The sequence below is a fragment of the Melopsittacus undulatus genome, chromosome 8 (genome assembly GCF_012275295.1).
Source record: "Melopsittacus undulatus isolate bMelUnd1 chromosome 8, bMelUnd1.mat.Z, whole genome shotgun sequence".
Classification (NCBI taxonomy): Eukaryota; Metazoa; Chordata; class Aves; order Psittaciformes; family Psittaculidae; genus Melopsittacus; species Melopsittacus undulatus.
In genome coordinates this window covers 36,351,844-36,371,446 of record NC_047534.1, presented here as the reverse complement: position 1 = coordinate 36,371,446, position 19,603 = coordinate 36,351,844, and the positions used below count along the sequence as shown (strand labels likewise).

General features: G+C 47.5%; 1 protein-coding gene across 4 annotated transcripts in view; it reads left to right on the top strand.

Annotated features, from left to right (window-relative positions):
- The window catches only part of NRP2 (neuropilin 2), an 89,413-nt gene that overhangs the window by 40,414 nt on the left and 29,396 nt on the right, over window positions 1-19,603 (top strand). For all 4 annotated transcript variants that reach the window (XM_034065702.1, XM_034065701.1, XM_034065703.1 and 1 more), the window contains exons 8-12: window positions 4,605-4,749; window positions 5,004-5,353; window positions 6,456-6,600; window positions 10,889-11,005; window positions 13,552-13,704. In XM_034065702.1, the coding sequence (XP_033921593.1) occupies window positions 4,605-4,749; window positions 5,004-5,353; window positions 6,456-6,600; window positions 10,889-11,005; window positions 13,552-13,704 (910 nt within the window). The remainder of the gene's footprint in view (window positions 1-4,604; window positions 4,750-5,003; window positions 5,354-6,455; window positions 6,601-10,888; window positions 11,006-13,551; window positions 13,705-19,603) is intronic.

The following is a 19,603-nucleotide window of genomic DNA, read 5'->3' as shown; positions in this document are numbered from 1 at the left end:
AATGGCAGCAATATCCAGCTGATGCACACTTTCCGTTTCCTACTTATTTTGATGGCTTTGTGCTTGCTATCAGCTAACCTTCCTGAGTGATATCCCAGGTGGATGCAAGAAGGCAGGTTGAATTGCGGCAAACAACTGAATATCTCAGCACTGCATGGAGCTGGAGATGTCAGAGGTGTTTGGTGCTGGCTGGGAATATTGAGGATGATTCTTTGGAGACCCTTGTGGTTTCTCTTTGGACCATTCCTCTGTCCTTTCAGTTCTCAATGAGATCGCCTGTGTTTATCTACCTGGGGAGGGAGAGAAAAGCTTCATCTTCTTTATCTGAAAAAGGAAAAGCTTGCGTGACCAGCCAGAAGGCCACAAGTTCTGGTACACAGAGGCATCACGGCACCCAGAAGCATCCCCAGGTCCCAGCCTGCTTCTGCTGCTTTTGCAGGCAAGACAAAGATGCCAGGCTTTGGGAAAGGCAGCCCTGCACATTCACCCTTGGTGCAGTACCAGGGGAGGATTACAGCCCTGGCTCTCTAGTGAGGCTGCAGCTTTGTACTTCTGGGCCTGATATCTCCTTTGCAGGCTAACAGAGTGGCTCTCCTCCTGTCCCTGGCGACTCCCAGATGTGAGTGGAGCCTCTCAAAGACACAGTGCTGGCAAGCCCAGCCCAGCATGCTGTGCCATGCCCAGACGGCTGTGCTTCATTGTGTGTTGCCAAGTATCATTTTTCTTTTAGCTTCTTGTTCCTGGATTTAATAAATCCAGAACTATCCACCCTCCACTCAAGCCAGAATCCTCCCACCATCAAACATGCCCCATTTTATGCCTTCCCTATCTGACAAGGAAAATAATCTCCCCTACTTTTCTCCTTCATGCTTCTCTGTCTAAATCCTGAAGCCCTAATCCTGTTAGCATGCTCTGTTCCAGGGCTCTGTCTCCACAGGAGTAACATAATCCTGCAATAAATCTAGTAGGTCCAGAGAGACACATACATACGGATGAAGGCAGGGCTGCTGCCATCCATGGCCTTCTCCCCTGCCTCCCACAGCCACTTTCTTTAGCTCCCCAAGAAATTACATAGCGGCCAAGCAGCACAATAAATAAAGCTGGAGAGCAGTTACCTCCTGCCCCCTCCCTGACTCAATGCCTCTTCAACTTCACAGTGCTTTCTGTCTCCCTGTCCTTCATTCCTTTCACTCCAAACTGCCATTGGCACAACTCCCATACCCACTGGAATCAGTGCAGCCTCAGAAATCCCCCAGTCACCCCACAGCAGTTCCAGCATGTCAGAAATACAATTTAGAAGTGTTGGTGCAGAGGTGGCATGTGTGCGCACATGGAAAACTCGCCCAATCCTCTTCTAGCCTAGACATCATCTCCAACCACTTGCTTTCTGCAGCAAATTAATTAAGCGGGTCAGCTTTCATTGATTATCAGTTTAATTTTAAATGTAGACTCTGCCGTCTGGACTAAAACGGAAGTAAACATAAAGTACATGGGGAGGGGATGGGCAGCTTTTTGATGCAGCAGTAAAAATCAGTTCCTTGACTGCTTCTTGGAGGGTGCTCTTCATTTGTTAATGGTTTTCCCATTCATCTTCTAGCTCTGTCACGCTTCAGCACGTGCACATGTGTGCTCGCTGCTAGGTGTCTGTCTGTCTATCTATCTATCTCTCTATCTATCTATCTATCTATCTATCTCCCTAAATCACAGCCAGATTTTTTTTCTTCCTGCTGGTGTAAATTACTGTGACTTCTTATACTTCGATGGTGATATGTTGATTTACACCATTCGAAGACTTGGCTCAAAATATGTGCTGAGTGGGATGGGAAGCAGATAGGATGGGAGGAATAGCAATGTTCTATTTTGGTGAGGGGGAAGAAATCTTTGCTTTCTTGGCTCTCCCAGTTTCACACATTTTCCTGCTAGTTCTTCCCATGCTGTGAGTGCTAATTTGAGGCAGGATACAGAGCCTGTTCAAGTCAATGGGACTCTCTCCACAATGTGCTTGGGCTCTGGGGTCGATATTTGCAGTGCAGAGAAACCGTACACTCAGCAGCATCAGGACTTGCGGGCTCGCAATGCATTTCCACTTGGGAAGGAGGCTGAGAGGCCAAGCACATGGGAGGACCCCACTTCTCTAACAGCACTGCGACCTGCCCTCTGAAAATGGCCTTTTCCTGTTATGTTGAACAGGGTGTGAAGCAGTCACTTGTTGTGGTCAGTTGGGACTTCTCAGAAACAAGGTTCACTGTGGCAGATCCTGCTGATGCAGCTGATCCTACAGCTGGAACTCAGGTGCCATTTCTGCCCTCATAACTGGCAGTCTGGAGTGTCAAGGCCCCAGTTCAGAGTTACATAGCTTTCTGAATGTGATTTAGTCTGAGGAAATTACTGGGACCCAAATCTAAAGCAGAATTGAGGTTTCTCTCCCTGGAAGCAGGTGGTTGGGACTAAGGTCGTGTGAGAGATGCTTTCAGCAATGCATGTGGTAGTGATACAGTTTTTAGGTGCAGTCCTGCTTCTGCTTTCTGTCAAGCTTGACTTTGCAGAAGTCAGCAACAAATTAAACTGGTGTAAACTTGGATTCTGGCCCCTGATGCTTGTATGTGCGAAGTGAGCTATAAAAGAACAAAACTGGAAATATGTTAAATCAAAAAGAACAGCAAACCTCGTCAGTGACTGTTAAAGATGCTGGTCCATATGCAACCTTTGGCTCGTGGAGTCTTCAAACTGCTGATGGTGGGAAGCAAAGAGAGGTTGCCAGGAGAAGTCTCCCTTGGGGCTTGCTAACCCCAGGCATCTGCTGGGTCCACCATCAGGAGCCACCTCTGGGACAGAGGGACCTTTGGGCTGACCTGAAGTGCTGCTCCTTGTGCTAAAATAGTTGCACTGGCTCAGATAAACATTTCCTGTCCTCCGGTGTTAGGTTCAGAGGTAAGGTGTTGTGTGTCAGCTTCTGTGTTGACATAAAGCTGGAGGCTTTGCTGTGGTGTGGAAATACATCCACTGCAGCCTCTGTGTGTGTGCGTGTTCCCATAGGTTTACAAGACACACACACACGCACACATGCCTGGAGAGTATTTCACAGTAACCACTCTTCTTATAGCCCTCCTGCTGGAAAAAAGGGTATTTGGTGTCTGCTGAGCAAGGAAAAAGATGGGAAGTGGGGTCAGACAGGGTAAAATAGGATATTAAAAACACATAAACCATGCTGTGTTGCTAAACGGTAGCAGCATGATATATATTCTCCAGATTAGCATTTCTGCTCAAGTTCACATCAACCCCAAATCCCAATTACCAGTCAGATTTGTAACCAAAGCCCTCTGTGGTGTGCTGCTCCCTGCCGTGGCAGGAGTGCCACCATCCTAGGCTGGATGGTGATGGGCAGAGGCAGCCCCAAGCTGGTTGTGGTGCTGCAAACAGACACTGACCCTCTCTGCAAACACCTTTTGTGCTGGATCCTGGGAGAAGAGCAGTGACATGTGCTGTCTGCAGGCCTAGAGTGGTGCGATGCTTATAAAATACTTCTTAAATGCTATTCAAGGTGAGAGGTCAGGATATCTCACTCCTTTTTCTGTCCCGGATCACAGGGATCTGCAGTTGAATTGTTTGACTCTTGCCTCCAGCAGAAGATTGGTGCCAGAGATTGCACTCTCCTGCTTCACTCTGAGATAAACTTACTGGGAGCTCCTGTGCTTAGCACAGCATATGAAGGGTAGGAGCCTGCAGAAGAGCCCAGGCATCTCAGTGAGGGTGCAGCTCCTGGCTGAGTCTGGAGGATGCTTATCCCTGTCCTGAGATCCTGCGTGCTTAGAGGGAATGCAGGCAATACCTGCACCCTTGGTCTTTGAGCTTTAGTGCTTTATGCTGTAGCAGAGAAAGGGTTGAACGTTATCCTTAGGCTGGGTATTTCGTCTTTCTCCACTATGGCTCTGCAGCCTGAAACAGAAACACAAGTTTCCAGTCCTTGTCCAGCCTATTAAAATGGGCAGGAGGGGTGGATTTAACATCCATCTGGTAGTTATTGATTACAGCCATCTGGTAAAGCAGCAGCCTTTTCATATCATGTTGGATCATAAACTCTCCTGGAATGCTGTCTCTGTGTGGCAGGCTGCATGTGTGTAGGAGAGGCAGGGGTGAGGGGCTGGCTGGGACAGGAGCTTGTTGCCCCAGGCAGAGGAGGCATCCTCCCTGCTCTTGCTGCTGCTTGTACACACTGTGTCCCAGTGGTGCTCTGTGCAAGGATATCAGCCCATTTACCCATGGAGAGGAGGCAAGATCTCACACAGCATTCAGGGACATCTGGCCTTTTGCATTGGAGCAGCTTTCAGTTTGGGGGTGATCTCAAAGCATCTGTGGCCTTATAGTCTGATTTACTATGAGAGGCAGCAGGGCAGCAAGCTCCTGGTTCTCCTGCCTGATGTAGGAGTCCATTCAGCATGCTGTCATGCCAGCACCTCAGCATTCCCTGCCTGGGTGCTTGCCGTGGCTGGAGGCTGACCTTGCCCATAAAGCCTCTCCTTGCTTTACCCTGCTGAGGTTATTTTAGCTGCTGATCTGGTTGTTTCTTTCTACGTAACCGTATTTGTGCCCCTTCTCCCTTGCAGACATTTCAGGCCAATGAGGATGCCACGGAGGTGGTTCTCAACAAGATCCACAGCCCGGTGCTCACACGCTTTGTGCGCATCCGTCCCCAGAGCTGGCACAATGGCATTGCCCTGAGGCTGGAGTTGTATGGCTGCCGCATCACCGGTGAGGGTCCCCTCCTCTCCTTGGCCTCAAGCCCTCCTCTCTGCCCATCCAGCAGCCTGTCCCAGGGTGCCATCCCCACAGTTGTCATGGTTGCTTGGGATGGGAATGGTGACACTGGGAGGCACCCATCCCAAGGCAGGCACTTGGGGGACAGGCACACAGTCCCTGGAGGCAAAGTGCTTAAACCTGCAGGGAAACCCACACGCACTCCCTTGCAACTGCCCTGACTGTTCATGCCCTTTACTTTCCTGCAGATTCACCCTGCTCCAACTTGCTGGGAATGCTCTCTGGCCTCATCCCTGACTCTCAGATCTCAGCCTCTTCCACCAGAGGCTATGACTGGTCTCCTAGCATGGCCCGCCTGGTGAGCAGCCGCTCAGGCTGGTTTCCCCGTGTCCCCCAAGCCCAGCCTGGGGAGGAGTGGCTGCAGGTGGACCTTGGCGTCCCGAAGAATGTCAGAGGCGTCATTATCCAGGGGGCTCGTGGAGGGGACAGTGTGACCACCACAGAGTCCCGCTCCTTTGTGAAGAAGTTTAAGGTGGCTTACAGCATGAATGGGAAGGACTGGGACTTCATCCAGGACCCCAAAACAATGCAAGCCAAGGTAGGCGCTGCCTGGAGCCACTGTAAAATGAGCTGTGTTTCTGGCTGTGTTCAGTCTGCTTGATGTGGTCTTGGGAAACTGGCTGTGTTTCCCCACTAAGAGACTCTGGGAATTTGGGTTGTCATTGTGAAATCCAAGGTTGTGTCCTCTGGTCCTGCTCATCAGCTGTACTAGAGGCTGTAGTTCCACCTCCATCAGGGATGGCAATTTTCCTTCATATCTTGTTGTGCACCAAACCTGGGGATGTGGGCATCACCTTCTGGTCCTCCCAGCTCCTGCAGGTCAGAGTCCAAAAGTTTTTGTCTTCGATTCTGTTTGGCACAAACACTTTACACATTCTAAGGGGAAAGGTGGTGTTGCTGTTGTAGCTTGCACCTCTGGAAGAGGAAGATGAATCACAACTTCTCTTTAGGAAATTTCTTTGGGAAATTTGCTATGTTAAAGTCCCTTTTGTCATACTGGCATGACCCTTAAATTCCCTATGTCATTGGAGTTCCCCATAATCTCTCTGCTTAGCAGTCTGGGAGTGGCAGGGGGCTTGAGGAATAAATGAATTATCTGCTACTGCCTGTTCTGTTTCTATGCAAACTCATCTGCTCCTAAAAATTTGGGTAAGTTTTAATTTTTCCTGATCCTACACATGAGTCTTAGAAGGCCTGATGCTATCTGTAGCCTTCTGCACAGACTTGAGGTCATGCATGGAAGCTAAAAAGCAGCAATACTTGGACTGTGAGGAAAACTGAGCATTCACACTACCCTAGAACATGCAGTAGCTTCTGTATTTGCCAAAGGACAACCGTGATCTTATTTATATGTGAAGCCAGGGGATATTCCCCAGGCTTCCCCTGCATGGCTTGGATCAGAATCTGACCCCTGAATATAAAGCAGAGGCCAAGTGAGATTGTGCAAGTTTCTTAGGAACTGTATGGTCCTCTTGAAGCTGAGGAGGAACAGCCTAATATCTGCTTAGTCGGATGCAATGGCCTGGAGTCGGACAGCTAAAATATTTCAAACTGGCTGTGTTCTGCCAGACCCATATTACCAAGTCTGGTGGAGAGCATGTGGGATGCACAGATCATCTGCCTTTTCTCTCCCTCTATAGCTTTTTGAAGGCAACATCCACTATGATATCCCTGAAGTCCGGAGGTTTGACCCTGTTCCTGCACAGTACATCCGAGTGCACCCAGAGAGGTGGTCCCCAGCAGGAATAGGAATGCGCCTGGAGGTCCTGGGCTGTGACTGGACAGGTAGGAGCTCCTGTGTGTCTGCCCACTGGCTGCACTGGGGATGCAGCAGGCACTAAACCAGCAAGGTGCAAGTGTAAAGTTATTTCTCTCCCTACTGTCCCACCTCAGGGCCATGCCATGGCAAGGAGATTGCGGCCGTGAGGGCAGGACCTGCAGTGTGGCCTGACCCCATCTTTTTACCTCTGCCTTAGAAAGAACTGGTTTTGATGCAGGATCTCTACTCTGCCTTGGTGAGGCCACATCTGGCATGTTGTGTCCAGTTCTGGACCCCTCAGTTCAAGGACAGGGAATTGCTTGAAAGAGTCCAGCGCAGAGCCACAAAGATGATGGAGTAGAACACCTCCCTTATGAGGAGAGGCTGAGGCAGCTGGGTCTCTTTAGCTTGGAGGAGACTGAGGGGTGACCTCATCAATGTTCACAAATATGTAAAGGGTGGGTGTCAGGATGATGGAGCTAGACTTTTTTCAGTGATATCCAGTGGTAGGACAAGGGGCAATGGGTGTAAACTGGAGCATAGGAGGTTCCACATTAACATCAGGAAGAACTTCTTTACTGTGAGAGTGACAGAGCACTGGAACAGGTTGCCCAGGGGTGTTGTGGAGTCTCCTACGTTGGAGATATTCAAGGCTTGCCTGGACAAGTTCCTGTGTGATGTACTCTAGGTTACCCTGCTCTTGCAGGGGGGTTGGACTAGATGATCTTTCGAGGTCCCTTCCAACCCTTGGGATTCTGTGATGTCGCAGCATTCATTGGACCCCAGTCCAAGTTTTCACAGAGCCCCATGCAGGGTTTGTTCGCAATTCCCTTCTCCCTCCTTTCACATCTTTTATCTGGATGTGCAGGCTCTCCCAGTCTCTGTGTCAGATAACATTTTGGCTTTTTAATCCAAATGGACAAGACAAAAAGTAGGAAGAGAAGCAGAGGTGCACAAGAGGCATGCAGTGACCAGTACAGGTATCTTGAAGTGCCACAATAAGTCTTTGCTGTAAAAACAACTGTCCCTCTCATTGAACCCTGTGTGGAAATCCTTTTGCAGGCAAAGTTGGGGATTTAACTCTGTGATGTCTCTACAAGATTGCTGGGACCAGGGAAGTAGGTTCACATTTGCCCACCTGTTTTTCACAAGTGTTATGCCTTGCAGCCACCACTGCTTTTAATACAGAGGGGAAAACTGTCTAGCACCCTCACTGGCATCAGTAGGAGTTCTGCCTCTGACCCTCTGAGGCTCAACAGTGATTGATTGCTCCATAGTTTCATCCCCAAAAACTAAAAATGCACCCTACAGCTCACTGGGTCTGATGATAGCTTTTCAGTGCCAGGGGCTAGCTGACCCTTTTTTTAATCTGTTTTATTTTTTAATAATCTACTTAAATCTGAACCTGGTATCCAGATGTCAGTGATAAGGAGGTAAGATTTCCGTTTTATAAACACATCTGTAGAAGGAATTTTCTTGTAAGAACTCCCATTCTAGGAAGCTTAAAGGACACAGGGTTTTTTCTACCCTTTTGTAGAGTCTTTGTTACCCTTTGCTCCTCTGGTGTGCTGTGAGATGCATTACAAGCAACAGCAAATCACACAACACACCGACACACAATTACTAATGATCATTTGTCACCTTTGAAGTTAGCAGCAAATCTCCCCCTGGACTGGGAATCCATTGTAGATGATTTAAACTTTAAATCAAGATTAGATCTTAATTTAAATCTAACAGCATTTTTGGGATGTTGCAGGAGAAGCAGGCACCATGGTTTTCATGCAAGCAGTGGGAGCTAAGGCTCCATGCTGAAGTGGTCTCCATGCAGAAGTGTTCGGGCAGCTCCCATATTGCTGTTTCCTGCAGCTCCTGGGAGTCTTCTGCTGCCAGATCTCTGCACGACATTGCTGGCTGGTGCATCTCAGTGCTGCATCACTGCCACAAAGGGAGGCAGTTGCACAGTACCTCCAACCATGTACATGTCAACCCCTCCATTGCATTCCTCCAAATTAGAGAAGAAGAGGGGCTTGGCATCCTCAACTTGTGCTATTTTTGGTCCAAATTTTCTTTTACAGCGATGTTCCCACTCAGTTTCAATATCAGCAGCAACAGCCCATGTTTTTTCCAGGCAGGGTGCTTTATGGTCATTTCCCAGTCTGGCTAATCATTTGCACATTGTAATGTTTAAAACTCAACTGCCAAGTCATAAATATTCGTAGCTTTATTGATCTACAGGCATTCAGCTTTGTAATCAGAGCTGGGCTTGTAATCTTGTGGCTTCACCATGTCATAAAAAGCATTTGTATCCATGATGCAACCTGGGGAGCAGAGATAGCCCATGGCATTATCTGCATGCTAAATCCAGGCTGGCTACATGCAGCAGTCCTTGACAATGCCAAGATACAGCCCTCCTTTCTGGGAGGACCCAGGCACATCACAGAGCTGGCTCTGAAAACCCAATTGCACTTGCTTGGGAACAAGATTAAGAGATGGATTAGAACAAGCTGATTTAAAACATTTTCAAGTGAGGGCCTAAGCCTGTGTTTACCCTACCCAGCTGTTTCTATTTCTTATCAGCAAGGGCGCATCTTAATTACTGTGTCAAACAGGTAACTTAACAGCAACTGTGCATACACACTAGTTGGCTACTAACTCAAAAATGGGGAAGCAGGCAGTCAGCAATCGGCTTCTTTCAAAGACCTGCCAAAATTTTCCCTCTGAAGAGTGGAGATTGATGAATGTTCACTTGCAGCTGGTTTTCTATCTTTTGAAGTTCCAAACATCTGGTTTCAATTGCTCAGTGACTTTGCATTTTGATCAGCGGTTACCACCAGTTGCACAGACACTTGCAGGGCCAGGGAGAGAGAAAGCGAGCAAGACCTCTCTTTTTCACTTTCCATTTCACACATGATGTTGTCCTGCCTGCTATGTTCATTATCTCTTGTAACCATCGTGTTGCAGCTCTGCCATGGTAACTGATTCTTCAAGATGTATTTCTGCAGCTTGTCTAGGGCAATGCAACACTGTTGATTTACATCCGCTCAGCATCTGTGTCTATATGGGACTTGGCTTTCAAGGTCCTTCCACATTTTCACATTTCAGCTATAAATCTCAGTATACAAGAGCAACAGCCTAAAAAAAATTGTGCCACCAGCTCTAAATAACTTGCAGCTTTTGATATGTTACCTTCACCTGCTGCTCTTTCTTTTTTCTGTTCTTTTTTATGACATTTTTCTGTGCCCGTCTGCTTACAATTTGCTTCTTTGTTGAGTTTGGAGTTTTATGGGTTTGTAACAAATTTGAACTTACAAATTAAAAGACTTTGATGTCGTTTGGTATTTTATCCTGAACAAAAGACAGCCACTGGAAATAAAAAAAAAAAACAAAACAAAACAAAAAACAACTGAGAGTTTATGTGCAACATGTTTAATAACAGGAAAATGAAAGGGCAGAAAGGAACCTATGGAAAATATTCAATGTATTTAGCCATTTCCTCCTGCTTCTGGCTTTATTAAATGATATCCTGAAGGGTGCCAACAAAGAAACACAATCACACACAACTGAGCAAAGCAGCCTCTTTTTAAAAACGGAAAGAATCAAGCCTGCTGTACTCCAGTTAATGCACCCATAAAAGGAGAGCCTGCTGGAACCTAATGTCATTTACTGTTGATCTTAATATCCTTCCCTTTCTTGCTTCAATTTCCCCTGACACCTGCTTGGAGGTTGTTTCACACAGGCCGCGTTGGAGAGAGGGAAATTGGACAGAGATCCTTTGAAAGTGTAGTCAGGAGCCCGGAGTGTGAAACCAGATGCTTTCTGCAGCGAGCCAGAGCGCACTAGGGGATCCTCGGGGTCCGTTTGCGGTTACGTCATTTGTGGGTTTGAGTGACTTGTTTTATAAATTGGCACAATTGGTGGGAATGTTGTGTGTGCTTTTTTTAACGTGTCATGTGCCTTTGTGAAAGGAAAAGGCGCCTTGCCTGTGATCTCTCTTACCCAGCAATGACAGCTAAGCGGATTGCGAGCACCCCTATACATTAAAAAATTAAGAGGAAAGAGTAGCATGTATGTCTAGAGGAGATCCTTATCCAAAGGGAACTCTAAATCAAAGGAGCTCCCATCTGGAAACAGCCGGTTCACTTGAAGTTCAGACTATGCTGACATTTCTAGCACGTGGAAATTTCATGGTATTCTTGTTCTATCTCTTCCTGCCATTATAAGAACACAAGAAAAAGATTTTTTTGCTTTGTTTCCTCCTACCTAGGCTTTTTATACTGCCTATTGAAATAGCATCACTGCTCCATTCTTTCTCAGATGTAAAGCCCACAGCAGAGACGCTGGTGCCCACTTTGAAGAGCGAAGAGACCACCACCCCCTATCCAACTTATGAAGAAGCAACCGAGTGTGGTGATAGCTGTGGAGAAGAGGAGGGTATGTATCAGAGCAGCAGATCTTTATCTCAGTAGATGATGAGTTAAGAGCTAAGCAAATACTCTTATCTTCCCATTAGCTCCTATTCATGGTGCTGATTCCTGGAAAGCTTAGAGTAATATTATTAGTGATAGGCCAAGGTTAAAAAAAATCACAAACAAAACCTGCCAGAATCTGATAAGTTATATCAAGGAAGGATGCAAGAGCAAGAGATAGCAGCTAATTCAGTCCATAAGGTACAAGACTTGACTTGAAGAGCTGCTCTCCCAGCCTCCTTACGTGACCTGAAGAAACTCAGTGCCCTGTTTAGAACCATCTCCATTCCAGATCCCCTTGGCTGCTTGTCATAAATTCAGAATGTGATTCAGGGGAGAGACTCAGACTGCCTGGTATGTAGGGCTCCTTTTGCAGTGGTCACAACTGTGGGAGTAAATCACAACATGTAGAGAAGGTTGATGTCCTGAACATCTATATGTTAAGGATCATCTTCCCTAATAACAGCTGCTTAAAATTCAGAAGGGCAATCTGGGCTCCTTGTGCAGGCAGCAGAGAGAGGGAAACACTAATTTCAGGCAGGAGATTTTCCTTTCAGCCTTAGATGGCTGTCAGATACACAGGGGACGGTTTGGTATCTCTGGCACTTGCCTGCCTCTTCTGACTGTCGAAAACGTTGAATGTTAGTTTAGACTACATGCTGAGAGCCAGTGCTGCAAGGAACTGATATTCTCTACCTCAGATTCCTCCCTATAGAAGCAGACATTCTATTCTGCTGCTCCTTGCAAGGGAGATGTGAGTATCTAAAGCTTGTGAAATGTGCAGATTAAGGGGAGAGGGCTTAGCAGAGCCAAGCAGGGTTAGCTGTACAGTGCACTGTGTAGGAGGTACATGCCTCTGGGCAGGACAGCAGAGCCTGGACCTCAGCACTGGGCCTGGAGCATATACACCAGGACTTCAACAAGACATCTCATGAGGAAAGGCTTTCCTCTGAGGCAGCTCCTAGGGCTTCTGTCATTTCAGCTTCCAGTCCCAGAGAAAAAAAAATCATGGGTTTTTAAATAAATACATTTTTAAAAGGACGATAATTGGCTTTTTCACACCTCCCATCGGGACTCTGCTGTAGTTGAGTTCTGGAAATGCAAGTTGCAGAAGTAGCTTTTAGGGCCTGATTCTTACTGCTTTGCCTCAGTGATAAGCCTGTGCAACCCTGCTACCATTGAGGCACCTGGGAAACTACCAAGAGGATATTTAGGCCAGTAATAGTCACTGCAACAACTTGATTCCTGGGTGCAGTCCAGGGCAAGAGAGTGAGTAGAGGTTGCTGTGGAGCGTGGAACCAGCCTCCCCATCAGCTTCCCTCAGATTTAGCAACAATTTTTATTCTCATACTCCATAAACAATGAGTGTATTTCTCTGGACAATCAGATTTATGACAGCCAAACAGAAACAATGCTTCTCTCCAGGGTATGAGATTAGATTGGAATAAAAGTATCTGTGATCTCCATTGTTTTATTTCGAAGTGGGAGCATGTAAAGAAAGCCCTCTGCTCCTCATAGCAGAGTTCTCCTGATGCCTATCGCTTGAGTCACTCACCTCCTTCTGGCTATCACTAACTATGTGGGCACTGTGATTTAAAACTTCCTCTTTGCTCAGGAAAAACCCAGCCTGTAATTGGGCTGTGACATGCATGTCTACTGAGTGCTTGGAATGGTCTCAGACCATTTCTGTGCCTTATGGCTGCTTCCCCAACCAAAGGAGCTAGCAGCTGCCTTGCTGCTACATGCAGTCCTTGGCATGTGCTCTCCTGCCTACAGACCTGTCTCTGCAGGAAGGCTCTCCAGAGCTCTTAAAGGTGTTGACACAGGGGAATTAGCTCTGCTCCTGTTTCACGGGTGGAAAGTTAAATGACTCGCCCAAAGACCATGTACCGAGTCCATAGTGGAGCTAGAAATAGAGGCTGGCTTCTTTCACTCAGAATCCAAAACCTTGAGCTCATGGTGGCCTCACATTTCCCCTGGTGGCATTTCCACAAGAAGGTAGGAAGTGGTGAGTGACAGCTCACCACATTGACAGGCAGCTCCTGTCTGGTGCAAGTGGCTAGATCTGTCACTCAGGAGCTGGGTTTTTGGAGCACTTGAGATTCTCCTTTTGGAGCCAAAGCAGGAACTGATGAGCACAGGGCACTCAGGAAGCACTCTTCTCTGACATTTAAGAAGGCATTTAATATTTGACCGCTCTAGGGGATGAAGAGAAGGTGCTGATTAGAGTCTGGAAGCATTTGGTCCTTGCTTTTATATTTGCTTAGTTTGGTGGATTAGCCACAGGACGTGGGGTGAGCATTTTGATGATGCAGAACTTAAGGCTGATCCCTGGAGCTGACGAAATGTGAGATAGGTTAAAAGCATCAGTGTGAATGAGATTTCATGCTTTCTTCAGTATTTATGGCTTGCAAGTTATTTTAGTTTTGGGTTGGTTTTTTTAATAGCAACCCTTTGTGGGTAGGTAATTTTTTAATCCAACTTTATTTTGTTTCTATTTCTTTTTATAAGATTTCCACCTCCCTGCAAACTTCAACTGCAACTTCGATCTCCCTGAAGATCTCTGTGGTTGGTCACATGACTTGGCAACGGGTTATACATGGTCTTTACAGCCTACAAGCACCTGGACTAGCAACTCTGAACCAAGCCCTGAGACTGTGCCTGGTAAGATGATGAATATCAAAGCAGGGAAGAGGGAGCTAATGGGGCTTTTTCCCTCTGAACAGTATGACTGATTATTGCACAGCTATCAAGAGTTGTGAGTGCTGTGCAGAGCTGAACATTTTCTTTTGTGGAAGCTTTCAGATTCTTTGCCATATGGTTCATGACTTATTTATAGGAGTGTGACCACTGGCACTGAATTGTACTGTCCTCTTGAGATAGTCTTGAGTCAGACACTGGGCTTTGAATCCGCTGTGACTGTGAAGGCTAGCTTGGGCTTTGTTCCACATAGGACACAAGGCTTTTTCCCCAGAATGCGTTTCCTTTTTCGTTAGAGATGCATTTCTTCCTCCCATATGTTGCTCGGATTGCTTATAGTCTTCAGCTATTCTGCACTCTGGGCTTGCATAGGCTGGATTTCAGCCTCCTCCAAGTGAAGGATGAGCTAAGCCCTAAAAATGCTGTAATATGCCAGCTTCTTGCTGTTTGACTTTTGCTCTTTTTTTCTTCTGTACTTTGGAAGCAGAAGATTTGCCTAATTTATGGCGGCCCTCACTGATGCTCTGGCATGGGTTGGAAGGGAGCCTGCCTCTGGCAGTGTGGTTGACAGATTAAGTTCTTCAGCTTCATGTCTTGGAACTTGCCTTGCGACTAGTGCCCTTTCTTTACCCTCTCTGACTTTGTGGCACTGGTGGCATGAAGAACATTTGCCAGTTTCCTTACAACAGTAGGCTGTGTCACCACAGCATCACTTCTCTTCACTATCAGTCATTGCTTAAGACTCCCCAAGGAGAGTTGGCTTCTCTTACCTCTCTTCAGCTCTGCCCCAATGCCTGGTGACTCCAGTGTCTGCATGCCATCTGCCCAGGGAGGCATGCATGCTGTGGGCTCCTCCATGCCCTCCCCAGTAAGGTTGAGTCTTGAGATGAAAGCATGCAGGCGAACCTGTTAGCCACCTGGCAGAGGCGCTGGCCAGATTGGCAGTGCTGCCAGCCAGTTGGAAAGCTGTGCAGCCAACACCTGGTAGGCAGTGCTAAAGAGGAAAATATGTATTCAGAAACATATGGGAAGAGGAGAATCTGCTACATCTCCACACACAAATCACCCCCACACAAATGCACACATCATTTCTCTCTTCGGCTCCTGAGGTGCTCGGCATTTTTCTAATAGACACGGTAATGCTGTAAGTGCAGCCTGTATGGACATCTGACAAATTCTTCAGCGTGACACAGGGACACAGCGTCTGCTATGGAGAAAAATATTTTCATATTTCAAGTGTTTATCTCTTCAGCATTTGAGTGCTTTAGAAGATTAATATCTGGAGCTCAGTGGAGCCTCAGGCAACAGGAGAGAGCACTTACAGCCAGGCCCAGACTTAATAACCCTCCCCAGCTCATTCGCTGTAATAATGTTTAATTAATATAAGCCTCCTGCAAGTAGGATAAAAATTACTTATTTTTATAATTCAGACTCAATTTTTCATTTCATTTCCTCTCCCCTGAGTCTCCCTACAATTAGCTGGCCATAGTTTCTTGGAAGACTGTGTACGTGCGCATGTGTATGCACAGCCCGGGAGAGGCTGGTAATGCCTCAGACAGCTCAGCATGCAGTTCTGGTTTTTACCCCTCTTATACCCTCTCTCCTCTTTCCTAGTTAGTTATGAATTGCAAAACTTCATCACTGCACCCAGGGAACATTTTCCTACTAAGTGCAATGATCTGGTTTTGTGCCAGGTCTCCCTTACAGCGCTGTGCTGAGCTGGGCACTGAAGCACTAATAAGGTGGGGGCACTGGGGCTCTGCCTGGCAAATCACTGGCTCTGTACAGGCAGAGGAAGAGGAGGAGGTAGCAGCTCCATGGGGCTGAAGTGACTGGCCCATGGTGGTGGGAGAAGTCAGCAGCAGACACCAGTCACAGGCTGAAGGATGGCTGTTGGCACTGCCGTGCTGCAGCCTTGCCCACACAAAGCAGGGCTGCAGAAGGGCTGACGTGCAAAGGCATCACTGCCATGCCTCTCTTTGGTCTGCTCTTAGAAATTAAGATGTGACACAAAAGGAAACAACTATTTGCTTTTTTCCTCCCCACACAGCTTTTAAAAGCAACTTGAAAAATATGAAAAAGAGGCAATGCCAGGCCCTCGGCGGGGACAGAATCGAAGCATTGTTCGGTTCACACTCCCCCATTCTTCCCCTGCCTTTCCCTCGCACTCCCTCCAGCACTTTGTTTCTACTTAGAAAATCCATCCTCAGACTCCAGGGAGTAAAGAATGAAAAGGCCTTGTTCGGGGTGGTCTTTTCTTGTGAATTCCCCACCCTGGGGTGAGCAGTTGGGTGAAGGAGAGCAGCTGTGCTTGGTTTAGGGGCAGGGCAAAAACTAAGGGGAACTCGAAGCTGCTGGAGCCCAATTTACTGTGATTTAAAGGTGCTGGCCTGGGCTAGAGGCCGTGGCTGCTCCATGGTAGCAAGGAAATGTGCTGTGCCTTTAAGAGCCACGTGGGAGGTGTTTCTATTTCTTCTGAAAATGGCAAAACAAAAATTAAAATTAAAAGTGGAACAAAATAATAATAATGAAAGGCGGAGCCTGGCTCAGTCTGCAAGAGAGAAAGGGGGGAGGAAATGACCATGGTGAAATATCCTCTGTGAGGCGCTTGATTAGAAAAGTCTGCTGAGAGACAGGCATGAATTCCTCAGATATCTCCCAGTTTCATGTTATGCGCTGGATGCAATTCCTCCTCATGTTTGGCATGGAGAACTTCTCGAGACTGACAAGACACCCACTGCTCTCATCCCACTATTTTTATTTCCAAGATACTCTTTCAGGCAGCTCTGCATTTCTTTTTTTAGCCCTGTGTTCCTTGGGCTCTTCGCACCATGGATTAGCTCCACGTCCTCTCCTGCAGGCTCCCATTACGTGTCTGGGGACCCCGTTGGTGGAAGTGGACCAAAAGTGCTCAACTCAGCAGAAACCCAGCATGGTTCCAGCTGTTACCCTGCCCTTTGCAAGCCTAGAAAATACTGTTGCTCCCTTTTCCATGCCCCCCACAAGAGATTGCCAGGATTTTTCCCTCTGTGGATTTTCAGATGCTTCCCGTCTGTAAGAAAGATTCCCCTTAGCTGCACCTAGCACGCTTCAAGGAGCAACAAGTTCAGGTTTCAATGAGGCTTCATCCTCCCATCCTGCTGCACGCAATGGCAATGTGCCATTGGTGTCAAGATAGAGGTCTTAAGACCTGAAAATAAATCTGGGTTGGCAAGTTGAGCATAACTCTTCACCATGGTCTTGATCCTGAAGGGTATAAAAATCCTGGCTCATATCCTTAGCTGGTAGGTGCGTCTACATTGCTTCTCAGCGATGCTACGCTAATAGGCCAGCACTGCAAAGTTGGAATTGCTGTGTTTTGCCCATTTTTTCCCCTCCCCTTTTCTTGAAGTCAGTAAGTAAATACCCTGTGGTCCTAGAAGAGCACTGTGAGATTGCACTTCTACCACACACAGCTTCTCCATTGGGTGAGTGCAGTGTCAGGGCCCTGGCAGTACTGTGAACCCCATGTTATTTGGATGTTGGCAGCTGTACATGCACACAGAAAAGGAAGCAGTTTTAACCTTGCAGCTCTCCTGACCACATAGCTCTTGGGCTGGGCTTCAAAGCCCACGGAGAGCTTCTGCTGTGGGCCATGGCCTCGCTGGCTTTGTGGGTCAGGAATGCTGCTCATTTGGGTTGAAGGGAAAGGTTTATTTGTTTCAAAGCGTTTCCAGCAGAGGAATGTTTGTAGTGCTCTGAAGTTTCATAAGACCTTATTTTTTAAGGAAAAGAAATGTTGAGCTGTTTTTACGCTGATGGTGACCCTTTACCATTCCGGTGTTTTTCCCATGGGAGCTTTAAAAGGGAAAGTTTCATGTTTTTCCTGCAGTTCCATGAGAACTTCTGCCTAAAGGCCTTGATCCTACTCTGTCCAAACCAGCAGAAAGGTTTTCATGGTCTTAATGGAGCAGGGGTGGGCTCAAGTGGGTCTGCACTTACTCTCATGAGACTTGCTCTTAGGGTTTATGCCTTGAGGACACGTTCTGACCTCTAGGGTTAATCCTGCCTCTTTTGAAGAAGGAAGGAGCTTTGCACATGGAGCACTGTAAAAGTCAAGCACTTCTGCACAATGAGTGAGCAGCTGCATGCTGTGGGAAGGAGACTACATACTCAGCAGTCTGCACCACACATGCAGTGTATGCACCACACATGCAGTGTATGCACCACAAACTGCCTCTCAGTGAAGCTGTACATGGCTCACCTGGCCTTGGTTTGCACAGTGGAGAAATAACAAACCCTAAACCATTCATGCCTTGGCTGCCTGCAGCATGGTGGAGCTGAGATGCCCCAGCACCCAGATCAGAGGAAGTTTGCTAGGGCCAGGATGTGGTCAGGCTGTGACCATCCTCATGCCCATACTATCTGTTATGAGCAAAGGTGTATGGCCACAGTCTGACCCTGCATTGCCAGCAAAGCTCCAACTCACTTGGACTGGGCTGTAGGCAGAGTCACTTTTTGAACCCAAACACGAGTGACACACACTGCTTATAAAACCCGGCTGGAATGCTCTCTGCAAAGCAAGATGCTGTCTCAGATCCTAGCATGTGCATCACTCCATCGCTTCACAGCAGTGACTTAGCAGCCTGTGAGTCACAGAGCCCAGCTCAGGAAAGCATGTGTGCACATGAGCGAGCTGCAGTGTGCACTGGAAGCACTGGCTTGGTTAATGCTGTTAATTGTGCACGCAAGAGGCCGGGTACAGGTGGATCTGTGGGCACCCTTTCATGTAGGGGCAAGCAGGGTGCCCGCTGGGCTGGCGGTGGACACAGTGCAGTGGCAAGAAGCTCACTTAGCATAAATATCAGGCTCTAATTGGCATTTGGTTTGTCAGGGACACTGTGCCCTCCATGCACCCCCGGGGGGAGGCAGTAGGACTCACAACTGTGCCACGCTGTTGAGGACGTGAGGCTTAATTAAGAGAGGATGTAATGGCTTGTCCATTAGAAAGGCTCCGGAGAGCAGGCGGAGGGCTTGGTTCTGGGCAGGTGTGGGGTTTTATGCCTTTTCATGTACTGATTTAGAGAGTGAAATGGCAAGGACTTGGCAGGCTAATTAACACATAATCAAAATTGAGGGGATTTTCCAGCAGATGCAGTGATCTAGTTAATATAAATATTAGTTCTAAGGGGGATTGATTTCCCTTCATAAATGAAAGTCTGTCACTGAGGGCAGGCCTGTCACTGAAATTACTGTGGCAGCCTTTTGAGGTGAATTTGCATGACTTGCCAAAAAATTAAGAATATAATAACTATCCAGTTTCAATCTGCATATTCATGCAGCTGCATTCCCCTGCTACCAGAGCATCCTGCAGCCTTGAGGGGATCTGAGCTGATCCACACCCAGGGAAAGGGAAGGGCTTTCATGTGCCAGAAGAATGGCAGGATCAGGCCCCACTTGGTTCTGACACAGCATGGTCAGGGTGGCATTTTGGACTGTGCAGGCAGGAGAGAGGTCCCAGGGCAGAGGTGTCACATATGGGATCTGGTAGACAAGAGGTGGCTGCCTCTGGGATGTGGTGCTGCTACTAAAACACACCATGAAACAAACTTTGTTATGAGGAGGAGCACAGTGACCTTTGGAGGGACATAAGTGAAGGCAACTCAGTGTGGGTCCTCCATAGGAGTGGCAGCATCTGTAACTCAGTGATACCCAGTGAGGTGGAGATGCAGGGGAATCTCAGTAATTGCTTGTGTACATCATGCCCAACATGTTTTGCTGGAAGATCTCCAGATGTGCTGCTGAGATCGATGAGGAAAGGTGCTTTTCATGGGAGAGGGGGTGAGATGTGCAGGACCCAAGCACAGGCAGGCTGACCTTGCAG